The 26249-nt window shown below is 35.4% G+C and overlaps 1 protein-coding gene across 1 annotated transcript; it reads right to left on the bottom strand.

Moving 5' to 3' along the window:
- Positions 1-105: 105 nt before the first annotated feature.
- Positions 106-17458, bottom strand: LOC104081978 (ras-specific guanine nucleotide-releasing factor RalGPS1-like). Its single transcript, XM_009584914.1, has 8 exons — positions 17402-17458; positions 14192-14299; positions 11487-11537; positions 6405-6488; positions 5817-5906; positions 4093-4185; positions 1877-2003; positions 106-200 (listed from the first exon to the last, which is right to left on the bottom strand). The coding sequence occupies exons 1-8, from the start codon at positions 17456-17458 to the stop codon at positions 106-108; spliced, it is 705 nt and encodes a 234-aa protein (XP_009583209.1).
- Positions 17459-26249: the final 8791 nt, after the last annotated feature.

Raw genomic sequence — 26249 nt, 5'->3', positions numbered from 1 at the left:
TTATGCCAGTCTTCCACTTCATAAATACAAATACAGTAAGTAAAATATTCCCAGCAATTGTTCATATCCTCTACGTCCTAATCTAATAAACTGCCTTTTCAGCTTTTAAATCAGGCTGTCCATGACAACATATTTGTCAACAAGGCTTGGCGCATCTGTTTTCTTCTCTAACAGTCTCTTGGTGAAGAACGAAAGCAGTTCTGCAAATGACAATTTGGAAAGGGTCTTACTTTACAGATCTACACCCCTTGCTTTGGGGGGGCGGGGGGAGGCAGGCGAACAAAAAAACCATCTCCAAACCATTTAAAATAAACACAATACCACGTGTTGTGGATTTCTTTTGAAGTATATGCACTAAATCAACAGAATAAACAGCAAAAAAGCCAAAGGGATGAAAATTCTAAAAAGCCTACAGCAAACTAGATCAAGCTACGGATTGGTTTGAGTGCTGACACATCCACATAAAGTGTTTTTTGTAGTCCTTTGAATACTTTAAGACTACAAATAAGCTTGTGGTGCTAAAAAGCCTATGCAAAAAGTAGAGTTTTCCTCACATATCTTTTTGAAATTCTATGAATATGTCAGGTTTGCTCATGCTAAGTAAGAAGTATCACAATGATGAGAAGCCTTCTCGGAATACAACACGGTTCTCCAAGAACTGTTATGTATCATTCCTAGAATACTTAAATTTTCTTCTCATATGTGTAGCTGTAATTGTAGATTATTAACTGGAATTCCTATGTCAGGAATAGCAGCCATTCCTAGTACTTTAGGTAAAGGTGTATTTCACATTTGATTTTGTGGAGTTCACATGGCTGAAGCACAAGGCAGAATGACGTCAGATGAAGAAAAAAGTTGCATTAGAAGTGGAGTTTGTGGTTATACCAATACTTTAAAATGTTTAAGACATCTCTTTATGGTGTATTCTGTTGCTTATAACTTTGTCAAACATTAGTGACTTGTGCTGAATATCTGTGATGGAAATTCCAGACTTAGTTTGATTTTTTTAAAATATATTTTTTCTGGAAGTGGTATTTACAGAATGTTCAAAACAATTACTTCACCAGGACCATGCTTTCCATACATGGACTGCTATAGAAAAAGCACTGCATTTGTCTTTTCTTGGACACTAGAAAATAATTACAATAAATTATCTTATTGTTTCTATTATATCACTTAGAGAAGACATGGTTAAATACTTCTTAAATTAACTCTTTCTTTTAAAAAACCCATCACTAGAAAGACATTCCAGTGTCTGAATGGTCTTGTTTAACAGGAATCTGGTTTTTTTGCAGTGTTCCTCAGGAATGCTAGCACAGTTCAGTAATGGGCAGGAACTGCGAGTTAAAAGAGCAGTTGGGGAAATAATGATATAGTCTGTCTACATGAATAATACAAGGGAATACTGAAAAGACAAGTCAATCAACTGAATTGACCATTCAGTTTGTATCTCTTTTCAAAGTATTTATAAGAAACTGACACAAACCAACAACTACAGTTTAGAGATACCAAGTTATGAGGTATCTGAAAAAACAGTTGAGCAAAAATGAAAGCTACAGGAACGAGGTCTTAAATCACGCTGTACTCAAAGACACTTCTGAAACCCAATGCTCTTGTAAATTCTGAAGACATCAAAAGGACAGTAAACAAAGACATACTTGTTCTTTCAGATGTCAGTAATGCAAAAAACTTCTACAAGTCAGAGATCCTTGACAGTGTATAGCTTAAAAATCTCCACCAGATCTAATTTTCCTAAATATCAAACGAAGTGAACCATACCTTCTATATCTGATGTTGTTCAGGTGCATAACATGCTACACTAGTGCTTGTCAGTCAAAATGAGCTACAGATAAAAAAGGTAATTGTTCACACTTACCTAAATATGGAATAGTAGGAACCATTTTCAAGCTTCTGATGTACTCTCGTGTCCTTTTATAATTATTTTCCTTAGACAGTAAATAGTCTAACTTCTCAAAGGTGGTCTTATCTTTGCGATTCAAAAGCTACATAGAAAAAAAATGAAGGAGATAATAAAATTTTAAAAGACAAATCTCCACAAAGACAACAACAAATACTAATTTCTTGAATCACCCACAGTAAAGGAAAGCATAGTCAAGTTAAATTCATCATCACCACCCAAACCAGCACAACGTTTGAAAATGTGCTACATGTTAAGAAAAAAAAATGCAACTCAGCGTAAGTCTTAAGCTATGAACAAATATGATTATTATTTCTGAATAGTTTATCAAGGATCCACATATCACTCCCTCAGAGTTTTGAATAACCTCAGCAATATTAAAGTTTTAGAGGAAAAATATATGTTATTATACAATCATCAACGTTCTCATAGTTTATCAGAATTGCCAAAAATCCTCTTGAATTTGAAAGTAGAAATAGCAATGGAAAATGCTCTAAATAAATGCAAATTGTGCCATTTCAACAGTGCCTTATTAGAAGTATGACAAAACTTTTTGGAAAAAAGTATAAGGAAAGTAAATCACTGTGATATTTAAATCTCTGTTTTCTATTACTGGACTTACTACAGAAAATCAGAAAAATATTTAGCAATGCAAAAGATCCTAAAGTGAAAGAAGATTGAAAAGTAAACACAAAATACACAACTGTAGCTATAAAAACACACTCCCTATTTCAGCTGTTTTTAGAAAAAACAGCAATATTTTTAAGATGATTTTAAAAGCCAATTGAGTCGGAATGAGTGGAGAATTATGGCACTGTATACTGACTTATCGCAGTTGTACTTTCTGACAACAGACAGCTGTTCCATGGCACATTTCTTAATACACCTCTTCCTCTGTAAAATTCCAACTCTTGTATTACAGAGCTCATAAGCCTAGCTGTTCTGTTTCTAGATAACTGTGAGTCTGCCCATTGTTATAAAAAAATACTGCAATGGATATGCATGAGTTAACTGCTTCATTCAGTCTTGTTCAGAACAGGATGGGCTTGACAGGAGTCATCAAACAGCATTGTAAATGGGAGCCCTGAGGCCCTTTGCAACTCTGGAACAATGCGCACCACATCATAGTTAAACAACAGCTGTTAGTAAAAAGTAACATAAAAGGTACAAGAGTGAAAAGATTTCAGAATAATTTTGCTGTTTTCTTGCTAAACAGCACCAAGAATTCCTTGAGGCCCTAACTCTGCACTGTATTGTATTTTTGAACTCTGCCTGCAAAGAGCCTTACACCTCTTTAGGTCTAAGTCCTGCAATGAATTATTCACACACTTGGTTTAGATTTTCCCTATTTAAGTTCCATCTTCATCATGCTGCACAAGACAGCAGGCATTTACATTTTTATTAGACTATAGCCTAATTCTGACTAATCAAACGATAAAAAAGTTACAGGTATTTTAAAGACATAATAAACTTAGGTAAAAGAGTTAAGTAGCCGACTTTATTTATCAGTTCTGAACAGTTAATGTGATCCGTGTTGGGTGGAATACTAAATTAATTAGAATTACCTAATCCTTTGTATATTTAAAGATTACATACAGCAGGATTACATCATAATTGTGTATTCCACTTTAAAGAAATAGCAAAACTTACAGTAAATTTAAATGAGAAATTCTGCCCTCAAGAGACCCAATTTCTGAAAATGGAATTATCAGTGCTTTTAATTTCTAAAATAAATGAAAAATGAAATGCATTGTACAAGAATCACAAAATTAATGCTTATACATTTGTAATAGGTCTTTTGTCTTCCTTTCCTCTTAGGCAATGTATTAATGACACACACTATGATTTGTATAATGGGATACTGATACACACTCTATATGGGGGTCTTCTAAGATTACTTATCAACTAAAGTCCTCTTGAGCATATAATCAGTGACTTCTAGAACAGACAGAAAAACAGGAAACTTAGAGGAAGAAAGATTTTAAAAATACACAGCCATTTAAACTCCACCTTCACAAAACATGTAACAGATCACTACTACTGCTATGATGGTACCACAAAAACAAGAATATAAAGAATCTTCTTCCATAGCATGCAATTCGACATTCAGAAGAGTTCAGAAAACCTCAGAATTCAAACAAGACAGAAAAGACAATGGTCAAGGAATGACTTACAGCCCAGGTTTTGGTCAGTCTGAAGATCGGCGCACTTTGCAGTGCTGACACCACAGACATAAGAGAATGAAGGTTATTCAGTTCTAGAAGCTTCTGAAAAAAGGAAATAATAACTTTCAGCACATCGAAAAAGGAAGCAGGATTAGTTAATCTCAAAGTTGCATTAATAAAATAAAATTTTTTTCATTAATAAAATACAAACTTTTCATCAATGACTGCAGACAACATTATCCAATGCTGTCAATGTGCAAAATTCTGAAGATCACTTTAAAAGTTGCAAATTTTCCAAATATACCCGTCAAAACAATAGGCATTTCAGTTATGAGAATACAAACTGTATTTAATTTGAATTTGTTATTTTCTAAAGCTGTTCCTTCAGGAACAGAAAATATGAAAAAATTATTTGATGCATTGTTCTTTAAAATTAGTATAATTTTGGAAATTAAAAATTTAATCAAGCCAAAAACATCAACCAAGTTGCTGATGACCCTTTCAGAATTAACACAACTTTTTATTTTGTAATCTGTTTTACAGGACAATTTTTCCTCACTTCAACATACTTTAAATTCACTCTGTATTGACAATTACTCAAAACATATTGATCTCAAAAGAGATAATACTTTGGAATAAAGCTGTCTTAGATGATAAAGTTTCCTACACATAGTTCCAGATAGAAAAATGAGAACTGCTGTCATGTAGCTTCTTCATAAATCTTAAAAAGAGGCTGGAGTCATCCTTGAGTGATCGATTTACTCATTGCTCAGGAGCATTTGAGGAAGATCTGGATTTTATTGAGGGAAAAGAAGGAAAGGGAAAAAAAAAAAAAGAACAGAGAAAGAGAGAGCAGTGTCTTCCTTTTTGCAGGCGAAAAAAAACCCCAAACCTCTTATTTCTAAGAAAAAACCTAGCACCTCCAAGTTGACCATTCTCCTAGTACTTAGACTATGCATTTGTGCCAGGAACTTATCCAGATACATTCTCTTCTGCATAAGCACAAAACTGCTAAGTAAATTGATTGGAAATATTCACAATACAAAAAAAAAATCATTTTGTATTACATGGAAAATATTATTCTAATTACCTACACACACACACAATTTCCCATGTACAAGACTAGCACTGAGGCCATTGATCAAAGTGCTGTCTTCTTACTAATATTAGTGTCACACAGGGTCATACAAAACAGAATGACCACAGATCATGAAGCAGAAAAGTATTTTTTAAAATAAATATATTTTTTAAAAAGTTAAGAATGATTTGTAAAATGCAGTGCTCAAACTCATTAAAATAACTGAGCTTTAACAGTGGTACTTTATACCAGCAACTACATGTTACAAGTAGGAATACAAGTCTCACAATAACCATTTTAAAAGCAAGAGATTGCGTTTCATAAAAGGTAAGTTTGAATGGGGGGAGACAAAAACCAGAACAGTTTACAACCATGTTCAGCGTTGGCAACACCTAGTTGGCCATCAACAAGACAAACCACTTTTAAACTTGTTAGGCAAAGGTACAAGATGAATCACGCTGAATTGGGTAGTTTTATTTAACCAAGTAAAAACAATAGATGTCATACCTTTATCTTATTCACGTGGTACAACATAGCAGATACGCTAAAAAAGAACGTTACCCTCTGTAATCCAACAACGGTTCATAGGAGTAGTGCAGAAACAAACAAAAAGGAAGTAAGATTTTGAATTATAGTACAAGAGATTTGCACTTACTTTAGCTATTTTCACAAAATGGCTCAATATTTCTGCCCTTATTTTTAAGGTCTGTGCTGTTAATATTTCTCGTACAACCCAAAAACTGACCTATAAAGTAAACACATATAACTGAATTTATTTACAAAAAAGCGACTTTATGAAATATTTGTAAACTTTCATGATGCTCCAGGGAGAAAACAGGGTCAGGAAAGAAAAGAGTTCTGATCCCATGTATTCTTATCTGTATAGCTGCAATTACCCAAAATCATTATCACTGGATATAAGAAGTAGGTAGAGAAGTGAGGCAACACTAAGATAACTGAATGAGCAAGCGAAACACAGAAAAAGAAAGAGAAGAATTGCTAATGTTGTACCATGACACATCAGCAAAAATTATTAGGAATTAATAATTAGGAACCAATGGTTTAGAGGAACAACATGAAAATGTGGACAAAGCAATTGAAAACAGCAACTGCCATTTTAAAATCTGAATCTTCATTTAGAAAAATATTCTTAAGTTTTAATTCATAGAGTAGTTCTATTTAACTTTAACTCGAAGACAACTGTCAAACAGTACCTGTTCATCACAGTAATCAAATCATTTACCTGGTTAAACCTCCTAGTAAAGGCAACAATGTTTGGAGCGAGGATATGTTTTTCTTTCTTATTCCATCCACAGCTGGCTAGTTCCTAGGAAACACATTTAAAAATTGCCTTAAAAATCAGTAATGTTTAAAAACATTTAAAAGCGTAAAAACCAATACATGACAGAAGCATCTATCAGATAACCACTAAAACCAATCCAAGGCACCGACTCGATGACAGCTAGTCTAACCAAACACTTCTGTGTTTTCCTGATGTATATAAATGATGTGATTCCTATATTCTCCTGATAGTAGAAAAAATAGACATTATTAATACTCAGATACAGAAAGACTAAGCATCAGCCACAACTCGTGTCTCTGAAGTTTCATTCTGCACTGATTATTTCAGTCCAGGGTTCCGTTGTATGAGCAAATCAGCAGATACAGGAGTAAAGAATTTGCTAGTATATGATCTTAATCTGGTTCAAAACTGAAGCTAAAGCTAAACATATCAATAAGCAGTATTAGAAGTAGTTAAAGAGTACAAAATTCAGCAGTGCAACTAGAGGTGGTAACCTAGCTATTATTCCTGAATGATATCCTCATTATTACATTTAGTAAAACTTCCATGAATACACCATAGTTTACCATATTCAACCTCTATTTTTTTTTTATTAAAATGTGAGATCTAAAGCATTTGAAGAACACAATTTTGGAACTGTAATATTATTGTTTACAGTAGTTACAAACTTATTTTAAAAAACCTGAAATCTCCGTATGTGATACTCACACCGAGAGAATCTATCATTTGAAAAAGGCTGGACAGTAACAGTCTTAAGCCTGAAGGTCTTCTGGTCAGAAGGTTGGGGTTACAACTCTTTGTTTTATTTTGGGTTTTGATATTTATTTTTTGGCTGTTTTTTAAGCCGTAAGAGTTTAGCCAGAATTGACTGAAGTGTGGCATGTACTTAAAAATATACATTAGTACTTTGGTGCCAATAAAACAAGAAGTTGCCAGTAGGCTGCGTAGTTCAGTCAACAGTATATGAGACAAATTTTTGAATGATCTTTCATTACAGTGACTACTTCAAAGTCAAACCAGTTCAAAATAATAAGACAAATCACCAATTCTGTAGTATACCCGTAAACACAACTAATGAATTTCAATGCATAATAAAACCCCAATGCTCTATAGCAAAAAATAATCTTTCACCTAAAATGCAAAATAAATAGTAGAAATTCCTGTGGGAATTATAAAGTAAACAGAAGAGCTAAAAAGCAGATTAATGATTTTCCCCTTAAATAAACTGTATTAAACTATGCATCAAAAGAAATTTGAAATTATAACTACAAATTTGATTTAGCCAGAAAGAAAGTGTCCATTTTCCAATAGTTATTTCAGGCAGTTTCAAATATATTTAGACAGCCTGGCTCTTTTTAACTACAGATTCAAGTTACCACATATCTATATAGTCTTTATACTCAGATCTGACAAGTGGTAGATACATACATACTGGAAATGAGTTCTCCATAACACCAGTTCTAAATCACTCTTCTGTTTTTAGAACCACAAATTTCATTTTCAATCAAAATGTTGTTCAACTTTCCAAATGAAAGCTATTAACTTTAGATGCCTTCACATGAAAAGGCAGAGAGTCAGCCAAAGAGAATTCTGCCTCTGAAAAGCACTTTGTACATTCTGATAAATGGAACACACTCTCGAGATGCAGAGGTCTGCATGTTCCTGTGTGAGCACCAGGAAAAGCATTTCCAGTTCCAAACACATTTTGTATCCCAGTCTTCCAGCATTTAAGCCTTCTACAGATAAAAATGCCAATTCGCATCTATCAAGACACAGATTCTCCACATGATCAGTGCACAGTCTGGAAATTATATGTTTATGTGGAAAAATCTCAGTCACTCTACTAGGGACAGCAAAATTTACATTTGTCAGAAAAGTGGAAGAGGTCAGTAACCTAAGAATATTAAGCAGTTGTCAGAGGGCTAGTGAGCAACAATGGAAAATCCTGTGCATGGTAAAATCATTTGACTAGGTTTAAAATTTGGACTGAATAGGAAGGTTGATAAGAGTAAGTGATCCAACATGCCCCTGCTGAATTTTTTTTATACTGCTAAAATGTGCTGTGTTCTAGTATCATACTTCATCTTTTTGTATGGAAGGATGCGGGCACACAGTCACAAGAAACTCCTCAATGCACACAGTCACAAGAAACTTTCCAATCAAGTGTGCAAGAAAACCATGAAATTTGTGGAGATTGCAACTTCCAGGACTTTGGGAAGAAAAAAACCCAACTAAATAAAGTTACATAGAAGTCTAGAAAGTAAGCATAGTTATTTCTGCTGGAGAACAAAGAATTGTTAATCAGACATCCTCTACTGAACTCTTGCAAAGTAATATGCAGATGTGTGTTTTAGTGATAGCTCAATGGAAAAGCAGAAAAAAGCCCCAGCAAGTGCTAGGTTTAAAGGATGTTTGTGTGTTTGAGATAAGAACTGGGCAACCAGAACTCTCAAATCTTAAGTCTTCCTATCCATGCATAAGCTCATGTTAAAGAGTAAAACCCGAAGAAAAAACAATATAACGCTGTCCCCCCAAAGACAAAATTCAACAACAGATAACTCACTAAAGCAGCTGGCCCAACGGTTGCTGACTAAGGAAACCTTCTCTGTGCACAGTTCTGCCCTGGAACTTAGCTATGTGACATCTAGCAAAATCTAGCAACACCTAGCATTTCAACCTCTCCATGCTTTTTTCACACCGCCTTTCTAGCACAGGAAACCGGAAGTATTCACTCTTATTCACATACCAGTGTAATTACCACCACTTCCTGCATACAAAAGCTGATTCTGCAGAGCAATTGCAACCACCTTGCACAAGCAAGTATGAAAGGAAAAGTAGGGACCATAACTCTGCCTTCATTCTACCCAGTGACGTAGTAAAATGAATACGTCATGAAACACAGGTTTCAACCAGAATATTGGCCCTTCCTTCTTCCATGCAATACAAGGACACCAAAGAAAGACTCTGACAAGGTAGCGTTCCGGTGTAAAATGGCAAACACCTGCCCATCAACAACGCAAGAGCCAGTCATCTACGTGAAACCTTGAGGGCCTCAGAAGAGTAGTTTATCAAAGGGTATCCAAGCTTACGGACACAGAAGAACAAATACACCAACTTAATTTAAAAGGCTACCAGGCATCAAACAAATGCAGACGGTTACAGACTATACATTAATACTTGATCTGACCAGAAAATTTTAACCTTCTTAGTCTAGTAACTTACCTAATAACAAGAGGCAGGTAGATGACAAATACACAGACTGTATTGGCTTTAAAACCTAGCCCTTCGGCTTACACAATTTCAGGATAGAAACAGTAATTTTTGGGAAACAAACAGTTAAATTATATTGGTAATTCCAGTAAGATGAAAATCAGAAAATACAATTAAAAACTAACAGTTTATGGCAACTGCTACTTATACACAAACCTGTATTCTATCAGAAGCTGAAAATATGACGATAGGTTGTTGGTTTTTTTGTGTTTTTTTTTTTTTTTTTTTTTATCATTTCGCACTAAGTTACATCTGTCTGCCAATCAGAGTAGCACTTCAGGAAATTTTACTTCCAAAAGGCAAAATGAAGCAATGACAAAGGAAAAGAAGAACAGCAAATCAGTATTTTGTTTTGCTATAAAATTCTATGGCACAGATATTTCATAGCAATTAAAGCAAATGCAAAATTCACTTTAAATATGAACATCTACAGTTTTGTATTTTCTTTTGTATTCATTCATCTCCTCAGAGTATCACACTAACTCCGCTTTTGGCAAAACCTCCATTTTGTTCTAACTGATGTTTTTCCTAGCAAAATTTTACCATGAAAAAGTACCTATATATCTATTTGTAAATACTAATATTTTTGCATTAACAAATTTTTTTACAGGTATTGATGGTTTCTTACTGCATTGTTCATTTGCCATTTTTTTCCTACAGTAAAGAAAAGATTCCCTGACTGCCTGGAGAACACATGTAATTTCAGAAGCATAGAAGTGTTTTCAGCTACAAAACTGTCTGTGCTTGAAACAAAATTAATTTATCTGACAGGAAGGCCAGACACCAGATAAATTAATTTTTATTTTCCTCCCTATACTTTCTCAAAATAGAAGGCTACTAATCTCTCTGAACCACTGTAATATACAACGAGTTGTTTTGTTAGGGACCAAATTAGATGAATTGAGCTTCTACTACGAACCTTTTAAACTGGACTGCCCTTTCTGATGTTGTCAAAAATTCAGTTCCACTAGTATTACAGGGTTTTTTTCCCCTTGTCCCACCTAGGCACAAGAAGACATATACCATAACGGATCTAAGGACATGTTCTTATATTAAAGAACTTGAAGCTGGAAACATGCAATACTTGTACCTTTTGCAGAAAATAAATTTATTTCATAAAAATACCAAGTTAACATATCACTTCTATGCAAATTTAACATATTCTGGTAAGTACCTTCATTCTTTATTTTTGAAGTTCTTATTTCTGATTTTCAAATGTCTAGGTTAACTTTGGTTTTTCTCAACAGGCCTCAAGTTTCTTTCTGTGTCTTTCTTAAAAGGTTAAAAAATTAAAGGACACTAATACATTAACTTTTAAGGGTTTGGGCTGATTTATTCCCTCAGAATTGAATCTTAAACATGATAGTACAAATGCCAAGCAGCTGATGCAACCTGAAATACAGATTATGACTAGAGGCATAAGTCAAACTGTGAAATCAGATGTGAACTGAAAAACAGGAGCAGAAGGGAGAGTAGAGAATTTTGACATTTGATAAATTTATCCTGAAGAAACACTCAACACAAAGCAGGACAGGAAGATTTGCATAGTCACCTCTGTTGGCAATAGATGTCAAATCAAACTAAATCAGGCTGGGTTACAGGTTCACAGTGCTAACAACGAATAAGCCTAGAAGAATATTAGTGCAGTGCAAGAAGTTGAGCATTTTTGAACAAAAAAGCATTATTTAAATGGTTACATTCCCTCAGGCACTGAATTCCAAAGAGGTAAACAGATAGTTTAAGAAAACCTACCTCAGGCTGTATAGCTTTAAATACTGGCGTATCCATCAATGTAATCTGGCTCTGCAATAAAGATAAAATTTTAAATAATGTAATATGAAGAGCTAACAATCATGTATTTACGTCTGCCCTTTAGTAACTACAAACCATACAGTCACATTTTCTCCATAGACCAGAACTGACCAGTCCCGAATTTGGCCTCCCCTGTCCAGGCTGACACACCACAAGCAGAAACTCCACCATCCTGAGTGGCAACATGTCATTATATTCTCTTACATTCTCTTAGGCTGTACCTAAGAGGAAAAACCTGTGTTTGAGAGTCTTACTGTTTGGGCTGTTTATTGACAAAAGAGAAATGGCAGGAAGAATTATTTGCCTTTCACACAGAAAGCAGCATGCATTTTACAGTCATTGGGTTGAAAGCCAGTAAAGCATTATGATGTGTTAATTAGCTATGATTGGAATACGCTTTAAAGGGGTCACACACAGATTTTCAGTCACTGATGAGCATGTCCTCATAAGACATTGTAACGCTGTTTCAAAGCCAATGATTTTGGAAAAAAGCATTTATAGAACATTCTTAGCATCTGAGTGATAAGATACTTGAATTGCTTCAGTGATCGAATGACATTATATATTTGGAAGTTATGTAAATTATGACTATAAGCCATATTCTGTGACATTAATAAAGACGTTTTCAGCGAGAATTAGTAATCGTTTCAACAAGATGCAAGTTCAATCAAAATCACCAAAAAGGTTAGACCAAAAATTCAGTAGTATTGACAAGATCTGCTGGTCTTTTCGTTATATATGTGATTACCACCAGGGAATTTCTCCTCTGCTGCTTCTAAATTTTAAAAAGGAACACAACACACTAAATTTGGAAGTGACCTTAACTTGGGTCCATTCCCTTTCTCTAAATATTTATATTCAATACAGCAATCCCATCTTCTATAGATCTCTGCCCTGATGTCCAGTAACCAAATTGTACTAAGTACAGTAAACCCAGACCTGTGGGTTTTTTCATTCTCCCCAACTGAACTGTTTCAAGTTATTTGAAACAGACTACCACAGTCTTGAGTAACAAGAAATGGTATGTATAATTTACTGGTTGCTATTATTTACTGAAAAAAGAAATTATCTGCTTCTCTGGATGGAACAGAAGCAGTAAACATTACTTCAGCTGTTAATAAAAAAAGAGGATCAGGGTAAACCAATGAAAAGGTTTTAATGTGGCACAAGGAGAATAGCTACTCTAGCTAAGAAAGCCTTGGTGTTAAAAAGTTTGTGTGACCATATTAAAATCAACATCAACAAACCAACCAACACCAAACAAACTGGCCTACCACTAGGATTTATATACGATCTTTTTCAAGCCTCACTGCCAGTCCTACAGGCACACATTTCAATTTTTCATTTTTTTGGGGGTTGGTGGGTTTTTTGTTTGTTTGTTTTGTTCATGGCTACAGGAACTAAAGAGAGAAAAGCAACTTAAAGAAGTTTGGCCTTCAGAGTTAAAAGATATGTTACAATGTCTTAAGGGGGTGTGCGCACGCCTATGTGTGTGTTTTTTTAAAGTGTACGATTAAATCAAGACCCTCATCAACGAGGTTCTGTCTCAAACCAACAGCAGTAGGAATTATAAATGTAACAGAAAACTGATCAGTTGTAAGGTACAAGCAACCTTACCTTGACTTGATCATTTTATAAATACAGTTCTGAGATCACCACAAATTCATTTTTGCTGGTGTAGACTACACACTATGTTCTGGGCAGTCTTTGGCCTTAATATTCAGTCTCCTCTTGACGAAATTACACATCTCTATTTTTTGTGTGACTTTACAGGCCTGTCTAAATTGTGGCTCTGTTCATTTCTGAAGGTAGTCCTTGGCCATGGATCATCTGAACTTGGATGAATAGGAGCAAAAGCATCAGGCCATTTTTTAACTGAGTTGATGCAGATTTGCCAACCAATTATTTTTATATTTTTACCTAACAACAGCTCTCATCTGTGTACTCTGTATTAGTGTTAAAAAAGACTCATCAGAATTTGTTCCAAAAGTGACAAACTTCTAGGAATAATGCAGGCATATCTCCAGGATTTTTTTGTGAATGGGTATTAAACGATCTTACGCCAAATAAGGGAAACATCATTTTGATGCCCAGAATATTAATGAAAACACTAAACTAGGTTCAACAGCTTTCATCCTCACTCCTTCCTGCTCCCCAGCAACTTAACATATAAATTAAAAACAAGGGGCCAAGCACAAGAACTGTATTGGACTTTTGCCAAAGCTGCAGTTCTGCTTTCAGTTTATTGTTATTAAGGAATGCAAATTGTTTCCTCTCTACAAGTTTCCTTCCTGCTTTTAAGAAACTGATTTTTCTGAAATACTGATGTTTCAGCAGAAAAGATGAGTATTTGTGGTTTCAATTAAAAAAAAAGAATCAGACTGTGGATAACCAGTATCTTTAAACCTATGCTAGGGTCTTCTAAAACACTAGAAAAAATTCAAATGGCTTTAAACAGAAAAACAAATATGCTGTGTCAGGTCATTACTGAATGATTAAATCCCAAGACATGCTAATTTGTTTTCAAGAACATTGGAAGTTCATTTAAAAGATTTTTTTTAAGAAAAAAGTTTTATATGTTTTTTAATATCCTGCAAGCCCTGAATATTATACAAGCTTAAATGCAAAATAACATTTCTACTTACAGCAAACTCCTCAGGAGTTACTTTCAACACATCAAATACGACTGCATCGTAGCTTTTATTGGCATAATCTGAACTTCGCCCTTCCAGAGAATCTGAGCTGCTACTACCCTACAAAAAAAAAAATAGTAGGCTTATCTGCAGAATGATGAATTTCATGTCAAATTCAGAAAATAAATGTGTAAAAATATTAAGGAATTATAAGAAAATGTATGAACTTCAAAAAGCTTCAGATACTGAATTATAAACTTTAGTTTAGCGAATGTTTCCAACCAACTTTCTTCTGCAAAAACTATAGTGACATACAATTTTAACTCTATGAAATTTTCAACTTTAGAAAGCCATTTTTAAAATTGTAGACAAGATAAAAGAGCTGTCACACAAAAGGAAACATGTTGGGATTTTGGAGATTCATATTCAATGGAAATTTTTAAATTAAATATGCAAGGTGAAGAGTGGGTAGATCCAAATCATGCTGCTCTATCCGTAACATTATAAAAAAGGAAAAATTTACACGTCCTGAAATTTAACCCAATGTTAGCTCCAGGGTACTTTAGAATAGTACTGTGTCTTGCCTTAAAAATTGGTGCCTTGCCTTCCTTTTGAAGTTTCTGTCCTTGGGCTCAGATGCAGGCACTTGTGCCTCATTTTCCTTTCTTCAGGAATAATGTGATTTAATAATAATAATAGCATTATTTTTCTATTTCTTATCTGAAAACTACATACTGAATAAAAACATATGCACATAAAATGTTAAGCCCTTACCTCACTGAGGTTATTTGTTTGCTAGAACATTGTTGTCAAAACAAGACGTTTTGGCATCTTAATTAACAGTGACATACAATTCCCACTTAAAACTGACTTGGTAGCAAAGAACTAGAAGGTCGTAAACAAGATGCTGATTTTTTTTTTTCCCCCTACAAAGTATCTGGGGAATTACTGATTAGGAAGCCTGACATTTGTACTGGGCAAACCCAAGAAGAGAATAAAGGGGAATTAGTAGAAACACAGATAGGTATGCTGTATCAGGAAATTGCCAAGTTAGTATTTAGAAAGAGAAGCACTGCCTCAGTATTTACAGACATGTGGGTAAGGGAACATGATTAATACAGTCTTGTTGGACTTCCAAAAGTTTTTTGATGTGGTTCCTCACACCAAAGACATTAAAGAAACTATGTAGCCCTAGCATAGACTACCCTTGCAAGTATAAATAATCAGTTACAAGACAGTAGTTACAAGCACTGAGAATATGTGAATCAGCAGAGAATTATGCACGGATAAGTGATGATTATTATATATTCAACAATCTGGAAAAGAGAGTGAACAATGAGGTGACAATTTCTTGATGACTATGAATCTTCATTTTATTAATTCAATGTGGTAAAACAAAAAACAAAACCTGGCATTGAAAAACTGAAAAGGGACTTCGCAAGATTTGCTAAGTCTGGGAAAGAGGAAATATATAACAGAATATGAATATGCTCCTTTATAAATCCATGGTGCACCCAAAGTTGGAATACATATGCAGTATTAGTCCCCATTTTAAAAGGGATATCAAAGAACTGGAAAAGTTTCAGAACAAGGCAACACGGATGATCACAGGTATGGAATGGCTTCTTTACAAAGAAACACTGGCTATGCTAGGAATCTTCAACTGAAAAGAGGCAGTGGGTTGTGGGAAGGAAGTACAATAACCAACAAAGTAAGCGAGACGAAAGGTAGAAATGGTCTCTCTTTGCTTCATCTAACACCAGGAAAAGGGGTTATCAGTTAAAATTAAAGATGGATTTTAAATGAATAGGAGGATACAGGTCTTCACACAGCATACAGTTAAGCTGAAAAACAGCTTGTTATGGGATTCTGCATAAACTGAAAGATTACGCAGATTCAAACAGGGGACTAGGTAAATTTATGGAAGACAAATACACTGAGAGATAAGCAAACAGGACCTTCCCCTCAGGAAGTCCCTGGGTTGCAAACAGCTGTGGCCAGGATGGTACCGGCGGGATGTTTCCTGTGCTTGCATTGCTCTTGTGCCCTTTTTCAGGCATTTGGTGTTGGCCACTATCAGAGGCAGAATAATGGATTAGAAGAATCTTTGGTTTGTCCCTGGAGGCTTCTTATGCTCTGACCTATGACGGATATTTCTGTTCTGAGAAAACGGTGTGTGAAAGTCTTTTTTTTTTTAATTATTTTGAAGAGGAATTTCAAAATTGTGTGTTTACATACCCAATTCAAAATGTTCCCCACCTTGAGAGAATGAAAAACTATTTTTGTTAGTCTGAGGGCATTTATACTATGTTTGAAAAAATGATCTTCTGCAGGGCACAGCTGTATTACATATTTTTGTTTTGTTATAAGATTTTTAAAGATCAGTTCACAGTGAATTTGTTTCATGCAAATCAGGACAACTACTTTGATAGGATCAAGTTGTGCGTGCAAAAGGCACCACTATGATAGGAAAGCTTGCTTCACACAGCTCTGCAGCTGTCTTAAGAGATGAAGTAGTAGAATTTTTCAACCAGGAAAGAATTTCATCAAAATGTTACATTTTTAAAAAACAAAAAGTACCTCCAATCATACATTTAAAATGTGTGCTTTACTGGCCAAGCTTTATTGTAGCTGATTTTAATATTTCATCATAATATTACATGAAAGTAAAAAACCAGAAAAACCTCAGTAGGGTAACTAGTTCCCAAGCAGCCCTCAGTTAACTGTACCTACAAACACAGGCTGTTAGCTGTGCTCAGCAGCTCAACACAGAACTAGGTAGTTTTTGGAAACAGCACAACAGAGCTGCCTGGTCTCTAAAGGATACAAAGAGTTAAAATGAACAAAATCTTACAGAGCACTTTCTTACTAGTAGACTAGTAAATTCCAAAAATATTCAACTGGAATATTTTTGACTGGCTCCACTTAAATGGTACGTTACACTGCTTTCAACTCAATAATAAATGGCTGCTGTAAGTTATGGAGTCACAGGTCAAAAATGCTATTTAAAACTCACCTAAATAAGTAATCATCATCAACAAAAAATAGCTTGTGAACACTCAGAAGTATGGAGTGTTCTAAAATTACTCTGTTGTTAAATACTATACCGTTCATAAGAAAAAGGACTGACATAACTGGTGGTGGAAAGGGCTTCTGTGAAAGTTGAAACAAGCCAAAATTTCCATTTTGATACAGGAGCTAACAAAAAACAAGGAACTGTACCTCTGGAGTTGCAGAGGTGACCATCACATTGGCCATGAGGTCATTCCTTTTATACATGCTCTCCCCAAAACACAGGAAGTTTCAGCTCTTCCAGCACTGGTGAGACAACATGATGAAAATAGAATTCCTGCAAAGTAAATGTATTCGTGCAAATAAATAAATAAATTTTTAAAAACCAACAATACAAGAGATTTCATTGTTCTTTCTCAGAAAAAAACTCCAGAAACAAGATGACCTTAGGAGCTAGATTCTCTTTTCTCTTTCAGGTACCAACTGTGAAGGAGTATAACTGAATATCGCTAAAGCCATGCCAAGTCCTTATCCCCACTTCCAATCAACTCAAGAAATGTAGGGGAAAAAAGAAGTGTATTATTTGTCATTCATGTTGAATTAGGTTTTATATGAAGTCCATGCTAGGCAGTATTCATCCAGAAAGTGCAGGTTACCATAACATATTTTAAAATAAGAAATCCAAGCTATTAAGCGACTGAAAAAATAGTGCTTCCTCACTTTTCCCTGCTCATCACTTGAATTAGTCTCATAACTGGTGATTTAAGCCCCACTGTATCTTTCTAATGCGCAAATCCTATTTGCAGCTGCTTAGGCCTCCACTAATATCTATACAGACAGGTGCGCCGGAAAGCATTTTATGTCAGGCCCCAAAGAACATAAGTTTTCCAGAGAAGAGAACCAGACAACATCATCCTTCTTAGTTGGATGGCTGAATCTCAAGGATCTCGTCTAATCCAGCAACAGCACTGTCTGAAGTCAGACTTTTTCCAAACAGGATTAAGCAGACAGATGCAGTTCCAAATTGGCTTAGGACTTCGCATATGTAATACACCTTAAGCTTCCTCCAGAAACCAAAAGACTGGACTGCAAAAAGTCTGAGTATGTGGTACCATGAAGCAGCTGCCTCTACCCACCTGGATCAAATAATCCGTTCCAGAAATACAAAGTGTTTAATGAAAACTAAAACAAACAAACAGAAAAAACAACCAAAAAACCCCATATTGCAGTTCTGAATTAACAAAGCCATTGATCACAACAGTAATACTTGTATCTAAAAGAACCATCAATCTTGAAATAATGCACAAATAATTACAAGACAGCATATTTCTGAGTATTGAACAAAGATAAGTATTTATAAATATTTATCTCCCCGAGATCATACGCACCATATGGACATAGGTGGATATAGAATTCCACAAATCTAACCAAGTTGCATCTCATTCAGAAAAAACAGAATTTGTATATAAGTAGGCATAACTAAAATGAGAACAACTGACATGATTATAGACTTAATTCAGATAGCAAGGGTAGTCATAAAAGAATTACACACACATTTTTAAATAAAATCACTTACTCAATGACAACAACAGATACTTCCAGGCACAAAAACGTTCCTTTTGCTCAAAATTTTATTTGACTACAGGGGAAGTGAAGGAAATCCTAAGCAATTTTATTTTGCATTCTACACAGCAAAGAAAAATCTGACTGTAAGATTGGCTAACTCAGAAAATCGATCAGAAGACTTTTTCAAGTCACTTAAAAAATTGTCACCAATAGGTATGTCTGGTCCCTCCCTCACACTCGATCTCTGATTATTGCTGCAAGACTTAAGAATTAATTCATTGTTCTTATAGAAGATACTGTTTTGAGACAGCATTTCCTGTTTATATAAAGTGAAGTAAAAGCCAGCACCGAAATTCAAATTCTACTCTCAAACATAGCAAAAACAGGCTTCACATAGATACGTATTCGGTGCATTTTGGGCATCCATACTAACTACTAGCTTAATAGGTTAAAGTTGCCCTTTCATTAATGGTCCAACGACAATTAGCACAATGATACAGTACCTGCCAAAGTCCTTCAGTTAAGTGTTCAACATAACACATTGAACTCTTACCTTAATTGTTGAAAATTTTGTCAGCTAATACATCATAATGATATATTTGAAGTTTACATTCATTGAATCATGAATCAAGAGTTCACATAATCTCAAATCTAAGACTACTCTTACATCGTAAACAATCTTACAAGAATACATTAACAGACTCTTAGGACTACAATGAAATGGCTGATTAAGCGAACAAGGGGACAGCCGTGGACGTTTACAAGCCTTACTGAAGTTACAGCGTTCAACATCATCCACTGCTAGCATTCTTCATAGAGGTCTTAGTACAGGATCTGCCTTTCACCTTGTCAGGTAAGTGATGCTTTGCAAGATTCAGATCTGAGAATCCAAATGGAACCTTAAGTGAAAGCTTGTTAAGATGGGCATAAAAAAAGCTAACACAGTTCAGACCTGCAGGATTGCGCAGAAGAGACTGCTGAATCCAAACATCTGTCTCATCAAAAGAAAGGAAAACTTTTCCTCCCAAATTAAATAATCGGTATTATGCCTATGGACTGAAAACTAAACTACCTGACTATTTCTAATTACTAAACCTAAATCGGCTGCTAGGGACAGGTTAAAATACAGACACCATATAGCCCTGTCTCACTGTGCAAAGAACTGGCAATATTGCAGAAAGTTTACACGCACTTTAAGCATGCTGCTAGCAGACAGCTAGTAAAAATTTTTCAGATACAGCATGCAAATACATACTAAGAGCAGAACCATTCGTGTGTGTCTCTGCACATGTATAAGCATGTGCACACACAAAAACCAAGAACTGCTTACAGAATTATCAAGTCAGCTCAAGCTCTGATTCACTTTAAATTGAGAAAACAAACAACATGGTTGTTTCATCATTCCCCACAGCACACACAGATGAACCCCATGGCAACCACTGCCATAGACTCCTGTACATGTACTCTTTTAGCAAAATCTGCAGTTGCTCAAATATGCAACTAGGGATACTGCCACAACTCCCTTTGCGTCCTCACCCCTTCCCACAACACTCTGATCACACAAACAGAAAAATGCTGGAAAAGCAAGCAGCTGAGAATAAAAATAACCTCTTATTTTACTTCCTTGAGAAAGAGGAGGTCTTCCCACCACCTGTCACCCCTACAAGGCCTTACACAACAACCAACCATGACTCTCCCCACGATCTCATGGGCGTGCATGAAACAAGTCAGTAACTGTGTTTCAAATAATGCCAGAGTCTCCTCAGTTAAACTAGTCAAGAAGCAATTTCCTTTATCTTGTGTCCTCATAAAATAAACTCATATTTTGAGCACTAACAGACTGTAAAGCATTTCTAAGGCTGGAGTTGCTCCTATTAATAGTCCTCAGAGATACTGAAGTGGAAAGCAATTTTCATCATGTAATTTCTTTAAAACGTGGCATTTACATCAAGGCCACAAAAATATTCTTGTCTCCTCCTTCTCCGCCTTTCTGACTAGGCTTTCCAGCGTGCGGGGGCTCAAAAATGCTCTGAACAGGGAAAGAAGAATCCCATATGTGATCTTGTATCCTGTCCAAGCTCAGTTTTACTCCAAGTTTTAACCTTCACTAAACCAAAAAGAGACAAAAGTGCTTCAATATCTGAAACCAAAAGCACTAACATACTTTTGCCTTTCAACATTCAGTACATAGAAAAAGCTTGCAAGGTTAGACACTTTAATCCAAAAAGGACCAAAATAGATTTTTTTCCCCAAAATGTTTCAAATATAACACAAGCATTAAAAATGCACTGTTTTTCCCTATGCGCATAGGTTTCTCCAAGTTTCACATCTCCTATGAAAAAATACTTTTCTACAAAGCCATTTGTTTTGCTGCCTTGAGGAAAGTCATAGGGAGCAATTACCCTTTTAAGTCAAATCCAAAGAAAGAGTTTTTATTCTTATGAAATCACCTGGTGATTTGAAGTATTTCCACACCTGCTATCACAAAAGGTATTACTCTGCAAATTAAGTAACGCCGGAGCTACTACCAAGCCTACTGTAACAAAAGACTGTCAGACTACATAAAGATATTAAAAATAATTAATATAAAAGCTGCTCCCCCACACTTGCAATATTTCACTCCAAGAAGATTAAAAAGAAATTTCTGAAATTCTGAAAATTATCAAAGGTCCAATATGTTGGCAATAAAAGGTAAGAAGTCACTAAAATGACATATAATGTCTTTTCACAGCTTTTGCTTCTTAAAAATTCTTTCAACTTGCTCAGATTAATCATTAAAATAACACATTATACAAAAGTGCTAAAAAAAAAGCAAAACAAAGAAAACACTTTATCTGTTTGTACAGAAGGTTCACAGGTACAATGCAATAGATCTCATTCATAGATTGCCAGAAGCAAAGTGGATATATCAGGATGCAAACATACATACCCCCAGAGGTTGTCTGTTCTTCTTGGCCAACTTAACAAACCCATTTAGATATGTAGTTCTCTCTGAAGCAAAAGTGAAGACAGTGCAAGAACAACTAAACTGGAAAAAACAAGAACAAAAACCAAAACACCACCATCAAAACTGAGCACAAAAGTAACCACTATAGCCATTATTTTACCAGCATTTGTTAAATTTTGTCATCTATGGCACAGAAGTGACATTCTCTAAAAGCAGAAATACAAATTTTACGTTTCTGTTAGTAATATGCATGTAATCCAGTCACAAGACTGTAAGTTCATTCTCATTACCAGTTATCCAACTCACAAAAAAGTCAGTAGAAGACTCTTAAGCACAGACACCACTTCTGGCCAAGAAAGTCCCTGTGCCCTAATTTCTGAATGCTAACAGAGCAATCTGGTGAAATTACTAATGGTTCACATTGCCCTCGGCAAATATGAGAATAGTCATATAAGCAACCACTGATGACCATTGTTCTTATTGATCTTCTTGGAGGAAAAAATGTTGAGATAGACAGGCTTTTGATTAGACCTGGTATGGCCATTCTGGGCTCCAAAGTTAACCGTCTTAGCTGATTTCAAACCTCATTTACTTACTACTTTCAATAGTTCATTATGGTTTTCCTAATGTCACTGAGTCATGAGCTGACAGCTACAGCATGCTTTTAAGAAAACATACTTCAGTATTCTACAAAAGATAACTGTTCTTTCTTAAGCTTAAATTAGCTGCACAATGGGTTCAGTGAAGACAAAGAGCACTAGGGCCCTGTTTGGGCACTGATAAACTTGGTTGGAACAAACAAAAGTTACCAATTGGGTTTTTTGTTGGGTTTTTTTGTTGTTTTAAATAAATTTAGAATAGAATAGTTCCAGTTGGAGGGGACCTACAATGATCATCTAATCCAACTGCCTGACCACTTCAGGGATGACCAAAAGTTAAAGCTTGTTATTAAGGGCATTGTCCAAATGCCTCTTAAACACTGACAGGCATGGGGCATCGACCACCTCTCTAGGAAGCCTGTGCCAGTGTTTGACCACCCTCTCGGTTAAGAAATGTTTCCTAATATCTAGTCTGAACCTCCCTTGACTCAACGTTGGAACCATTCCCACGCATCCTATCCCTGGATACCAGGGAGAAGAGATCAGCACCTCCCTCTCCACATCCTCTCCTCAGGAATCTGTAGAGAGCAATGAGGTCACCGCTCAGTCTCCTTTTCTCCGAACTAGACAAACCCAGAGTCCTCAGGCGCTCCTCAGAATTTGGTATCAAACATCAAAATGGTTAGCTGTCATCAACCAAGATAAGGGAATGAAGAATACTGAAAGAATCTTGCTTTCTGCCTCCAGCAGATCAACAATATACTATTCCACTTCACTGGCAATTGCCACAACCTAAGGACACATTTACAATAGACCATATAGAGCTCCATATTCAATTCTGAATTGTTTTTCATCATTACACTCATTTTCCTCTTTCTTCATTCCAAAACTATTCCTCCAGATGTTCACCATTAGAATGCTTCTTTCCTTGATGAACCATGAACAAAGTCATATTCAGATGCTGTGGGTGTAGAGTACAAATGAGAGTATGTTAGCACATTTAACGTACTGGAAGAGGAAAACGGGACTGTATTACGAAAACAGGATGAAACAATAATGTGGTTATACTTGTGCCCCTGTGTTTGCATTCAGCCACTGATGTGAAACTTTTATCACCATCTACATCACATCCAGCTTCAGCCCAAAGGCACGTAAGAGGGGGGAAAAAGTCCCATCTTTTTGTGTTATTGCTAAATAAAGAGAAAAAGGCAATTAGCATCAAGGTATCTAAAACCATGTGTTGCTTTTTCTCCATATCTAGATATTTACATACCTTTTTAGTCCCCACTAAGTTTCTTTTGTTTAGTATCATCATTTTAATATTAAAAACAGAAAAAAAGTAAATTTTCAAAATCCTTCCGAGTCTGAGCAATTTACAGCTGTTTTGTCATTGCAGTGACAGAGCAAGAGAGTCTGGAAGGATTTCTAGAGCAGAATTTCTTTAAATCTTTCAAAGAAGCAGCTGCTGAGTGCTATGCAGATACTTGCTAACCTAGAGAAAAGTTAATGCACAAACCTCAGAAGCACTGAGCAACACTGGTGTAAAACCATTTTATTCCTGACACCACCTCCTCCCAGAAGTTTAGTACATTCAAACACTACATCATACCTTCACTTTCCTGAGTGCCCCTGTCCAGTCAAGTATCACCTCTCAAACCCCATTTCTCATCCCCTCACATATGATTTCTGCAAAGTGGAGAGGAAAAGGACCACATCTCCTATAGTAAAGGCAGAAATGATCCATGTGAACTCCACTTCCTTCAGAAAATAGCAATCTTTTTTATGCCATTCTGAGCCCTTTCATGACTTACAATGCATGCACAAACGCACACATGAGACTGGACAGCTGAGTTGGCTACACAGTCACAATGCTTTATATGAAAAAGCTCTTTTCATTTCAAAAGTCCTTTTGAAATAATTTAACATTAGATCTTGGTGGCCGTTTTGTACAACATGAAAAATTCTAAAGTATTCAAAAGCCTGGATTTAAATAATAATTGCCTACTAACAGTTTAGTAAGAAAAAAGTAATTAGGCTATAGAAGATTAAAAAGCCATTATATTATATAAAAAGCCATTTATATGACTAAAGATCCTCCTACACAAAAAACTGTCTTGTGTATTTTCAGTATCCGTTTCACCGGAAAGTCCCTAATATATTTCATTATGCTTTAGGCAACAGTACCACCTATAGATAAAATAGGCCATAAACAATTTACTAGTTTCATGCACATTCTTTTCTGAGAAAATTCTTACTACAGTTAATGAATAATAATGAAAATGTAATGGAAATAATGTTTATACTTTAGTACATAGATCCCTATATTGGGCTGTGACAAGATCCAATGATGATACACCTTTTGAAGGGAAACAGCACTCCAAAGTTTAGTGCAGCAACTTATACCAGTCACTGTTATGCTACCAGCACAAATGCATAAGTTGAGCAGAACTAGCAAAGTAAGTGTGTTCCAGATTTAGGATCATTAGACCTGTCAATCTTCAATAGATTGAAATAGGATTTTAACCAAAACCACCGTAAACATTATTAAGGGTCTGTGGATTAACTATGTGTTAAGCCCACTGATTTAGCTAACCACAAACTGAAATCACTGAAGTAAGCAAATATGCTTCAATAACATGCATCATTCCTGAGAAAACAGGCTGAAAAAGTGATTCTTGCAGCACCTCCCAATAGCTGCCAATGAACCAAGTCTAACTCATGAAAAAGCAGATTCAAAGTTGATTTCTATTACTAAAATTGTCTCAAGTCGTCTACTTCCACCCCTTTAGTGCATGTACACTCAAATGAGTCCTATCATGAGGAGAGAAGCAGCTCCTGTGATGAGTTTAAGAAACAAGTTCAGAATCCAGGTCCCAAACTCTTTGGGTCGTAAGAATACAACTGATTTGAATTATAGCTAACAGTAGGTTAAAAACAACATCCGAAGCTCAGGTCATGCTTTTATCATATGCCCTACTTCACTAGACACGTGTTATACTAGACTGCCAGAGATTCCTTTGTCACAGCCAGGCTGCCCTACAACAGACCAAATCCTGGATTTTCAAAATAACTTGCTGTTGTAGGGCAACCTGGATACAAAGGAATCTGTGGCAATCACTACACCAAAAAGGTAAGCTGACATTCTACCAGTTGAATACAAATAAGGTCTCATTATTTTTCAAAATTATAACAAACGCAAAGTCTCGCTCTTATAGTTTAAGAGCTGTATGCACAATCTTGTAACGAAAAGGCTCTTCATAATGCTCCTAAACTGTCAAAATTTATTTCAAAATTATTAACTATCTTAGAGGATCCTTAGTTGCTAAAACCATGGAAGAGCAAGAGACTGACAATGCAGGTTTGAATGTGTGATGCTATTTTTATCCTGATTATGCCCCATATCTTTACTATATCCACTGATAATTGAGTTCACTCTAATGACTTTATTATATTTACAGGTTAACTACTAAGTGTTCTTTTCTCCCCTCTCCATTCTGCTATCTCTACCATCATTAATGCATCAAGAAGTAAAGTAATGATATGATCAACACTACTTGTATAAGCAAAAGAAACATAATAAAGTGACATTCTACCACAAAAGAGCTCAGGCTGCATACCTAAACAAATTAAGAACAAGAAATACAGTGCAGGTTTCTAATAATTAGAAACTGTTTGAAGAACTTTGCATAGACTGTGGAATTTTAACCATGTCTGGAAATCTTTACATCAAGGTTGAATTTATTTATTTATTTAAATAAAAACACAAAACAATCCCCTACAACAAGACTGAATGAGAATTCGAGGAAGTTTTATGACATACAGTATAGAAGACACCAGTGATTATCACCAGAGTCCTCTCTTGTTTTCATGATCTATTAATTAATACAGGGCACATATCAACAAAAGCTTTAATGTTGAAAATCACCTTCTTGAGCAACAGAAAGTA

This window comes from Fulmarus glacialis, unplaced genomic scaffold (genome assembly GCF_000690835.1).
Source record: "Fulmarus glacialis isolate BGI_N327 unplaced genomic scaffold, ASM69083v1 scaffold5989, whole genome shotgun sequence".
NCBI lineage: Eukaryota > Metazoa > Chordata > Aves > Procellariiformes > Procellariidae > Fulmarus > Fulmarus glacialis.
The sequence above is the reverse complement of the archived record's forward strand: the minus strand, read 5'-3'. Positions and strand labels throughout refer to the sequence as shown.

What these genes read in the sequence shown, in the direction of transcription:
- LOC104081978 (XM_009584914.1), bottom strand. Translation starts at nt 17,458, where the DNA reads ATGTATAAAAGGAATGACCTCATGGCCAATGTGATGGTCACCTCTGCA. An exon ending in TTAAAGCTATACAGCCTGAG is followed by an intron (nt 6,489 to 11,486) that starts GTAGGTTTTCTT and finishes TGTGTTTCCTAG; the next exon opens with GAACTAGCCAGCTGTGGATG. An exon ending in TTACTAGGAGGTTTAACCAG is followed by an intron (nt 5,907 to 6,404) that starts GTAAATGATTTG and finishes TTTACTTTATAG; the next exon opens with GTCAGTTTTTGGGTTGTACG.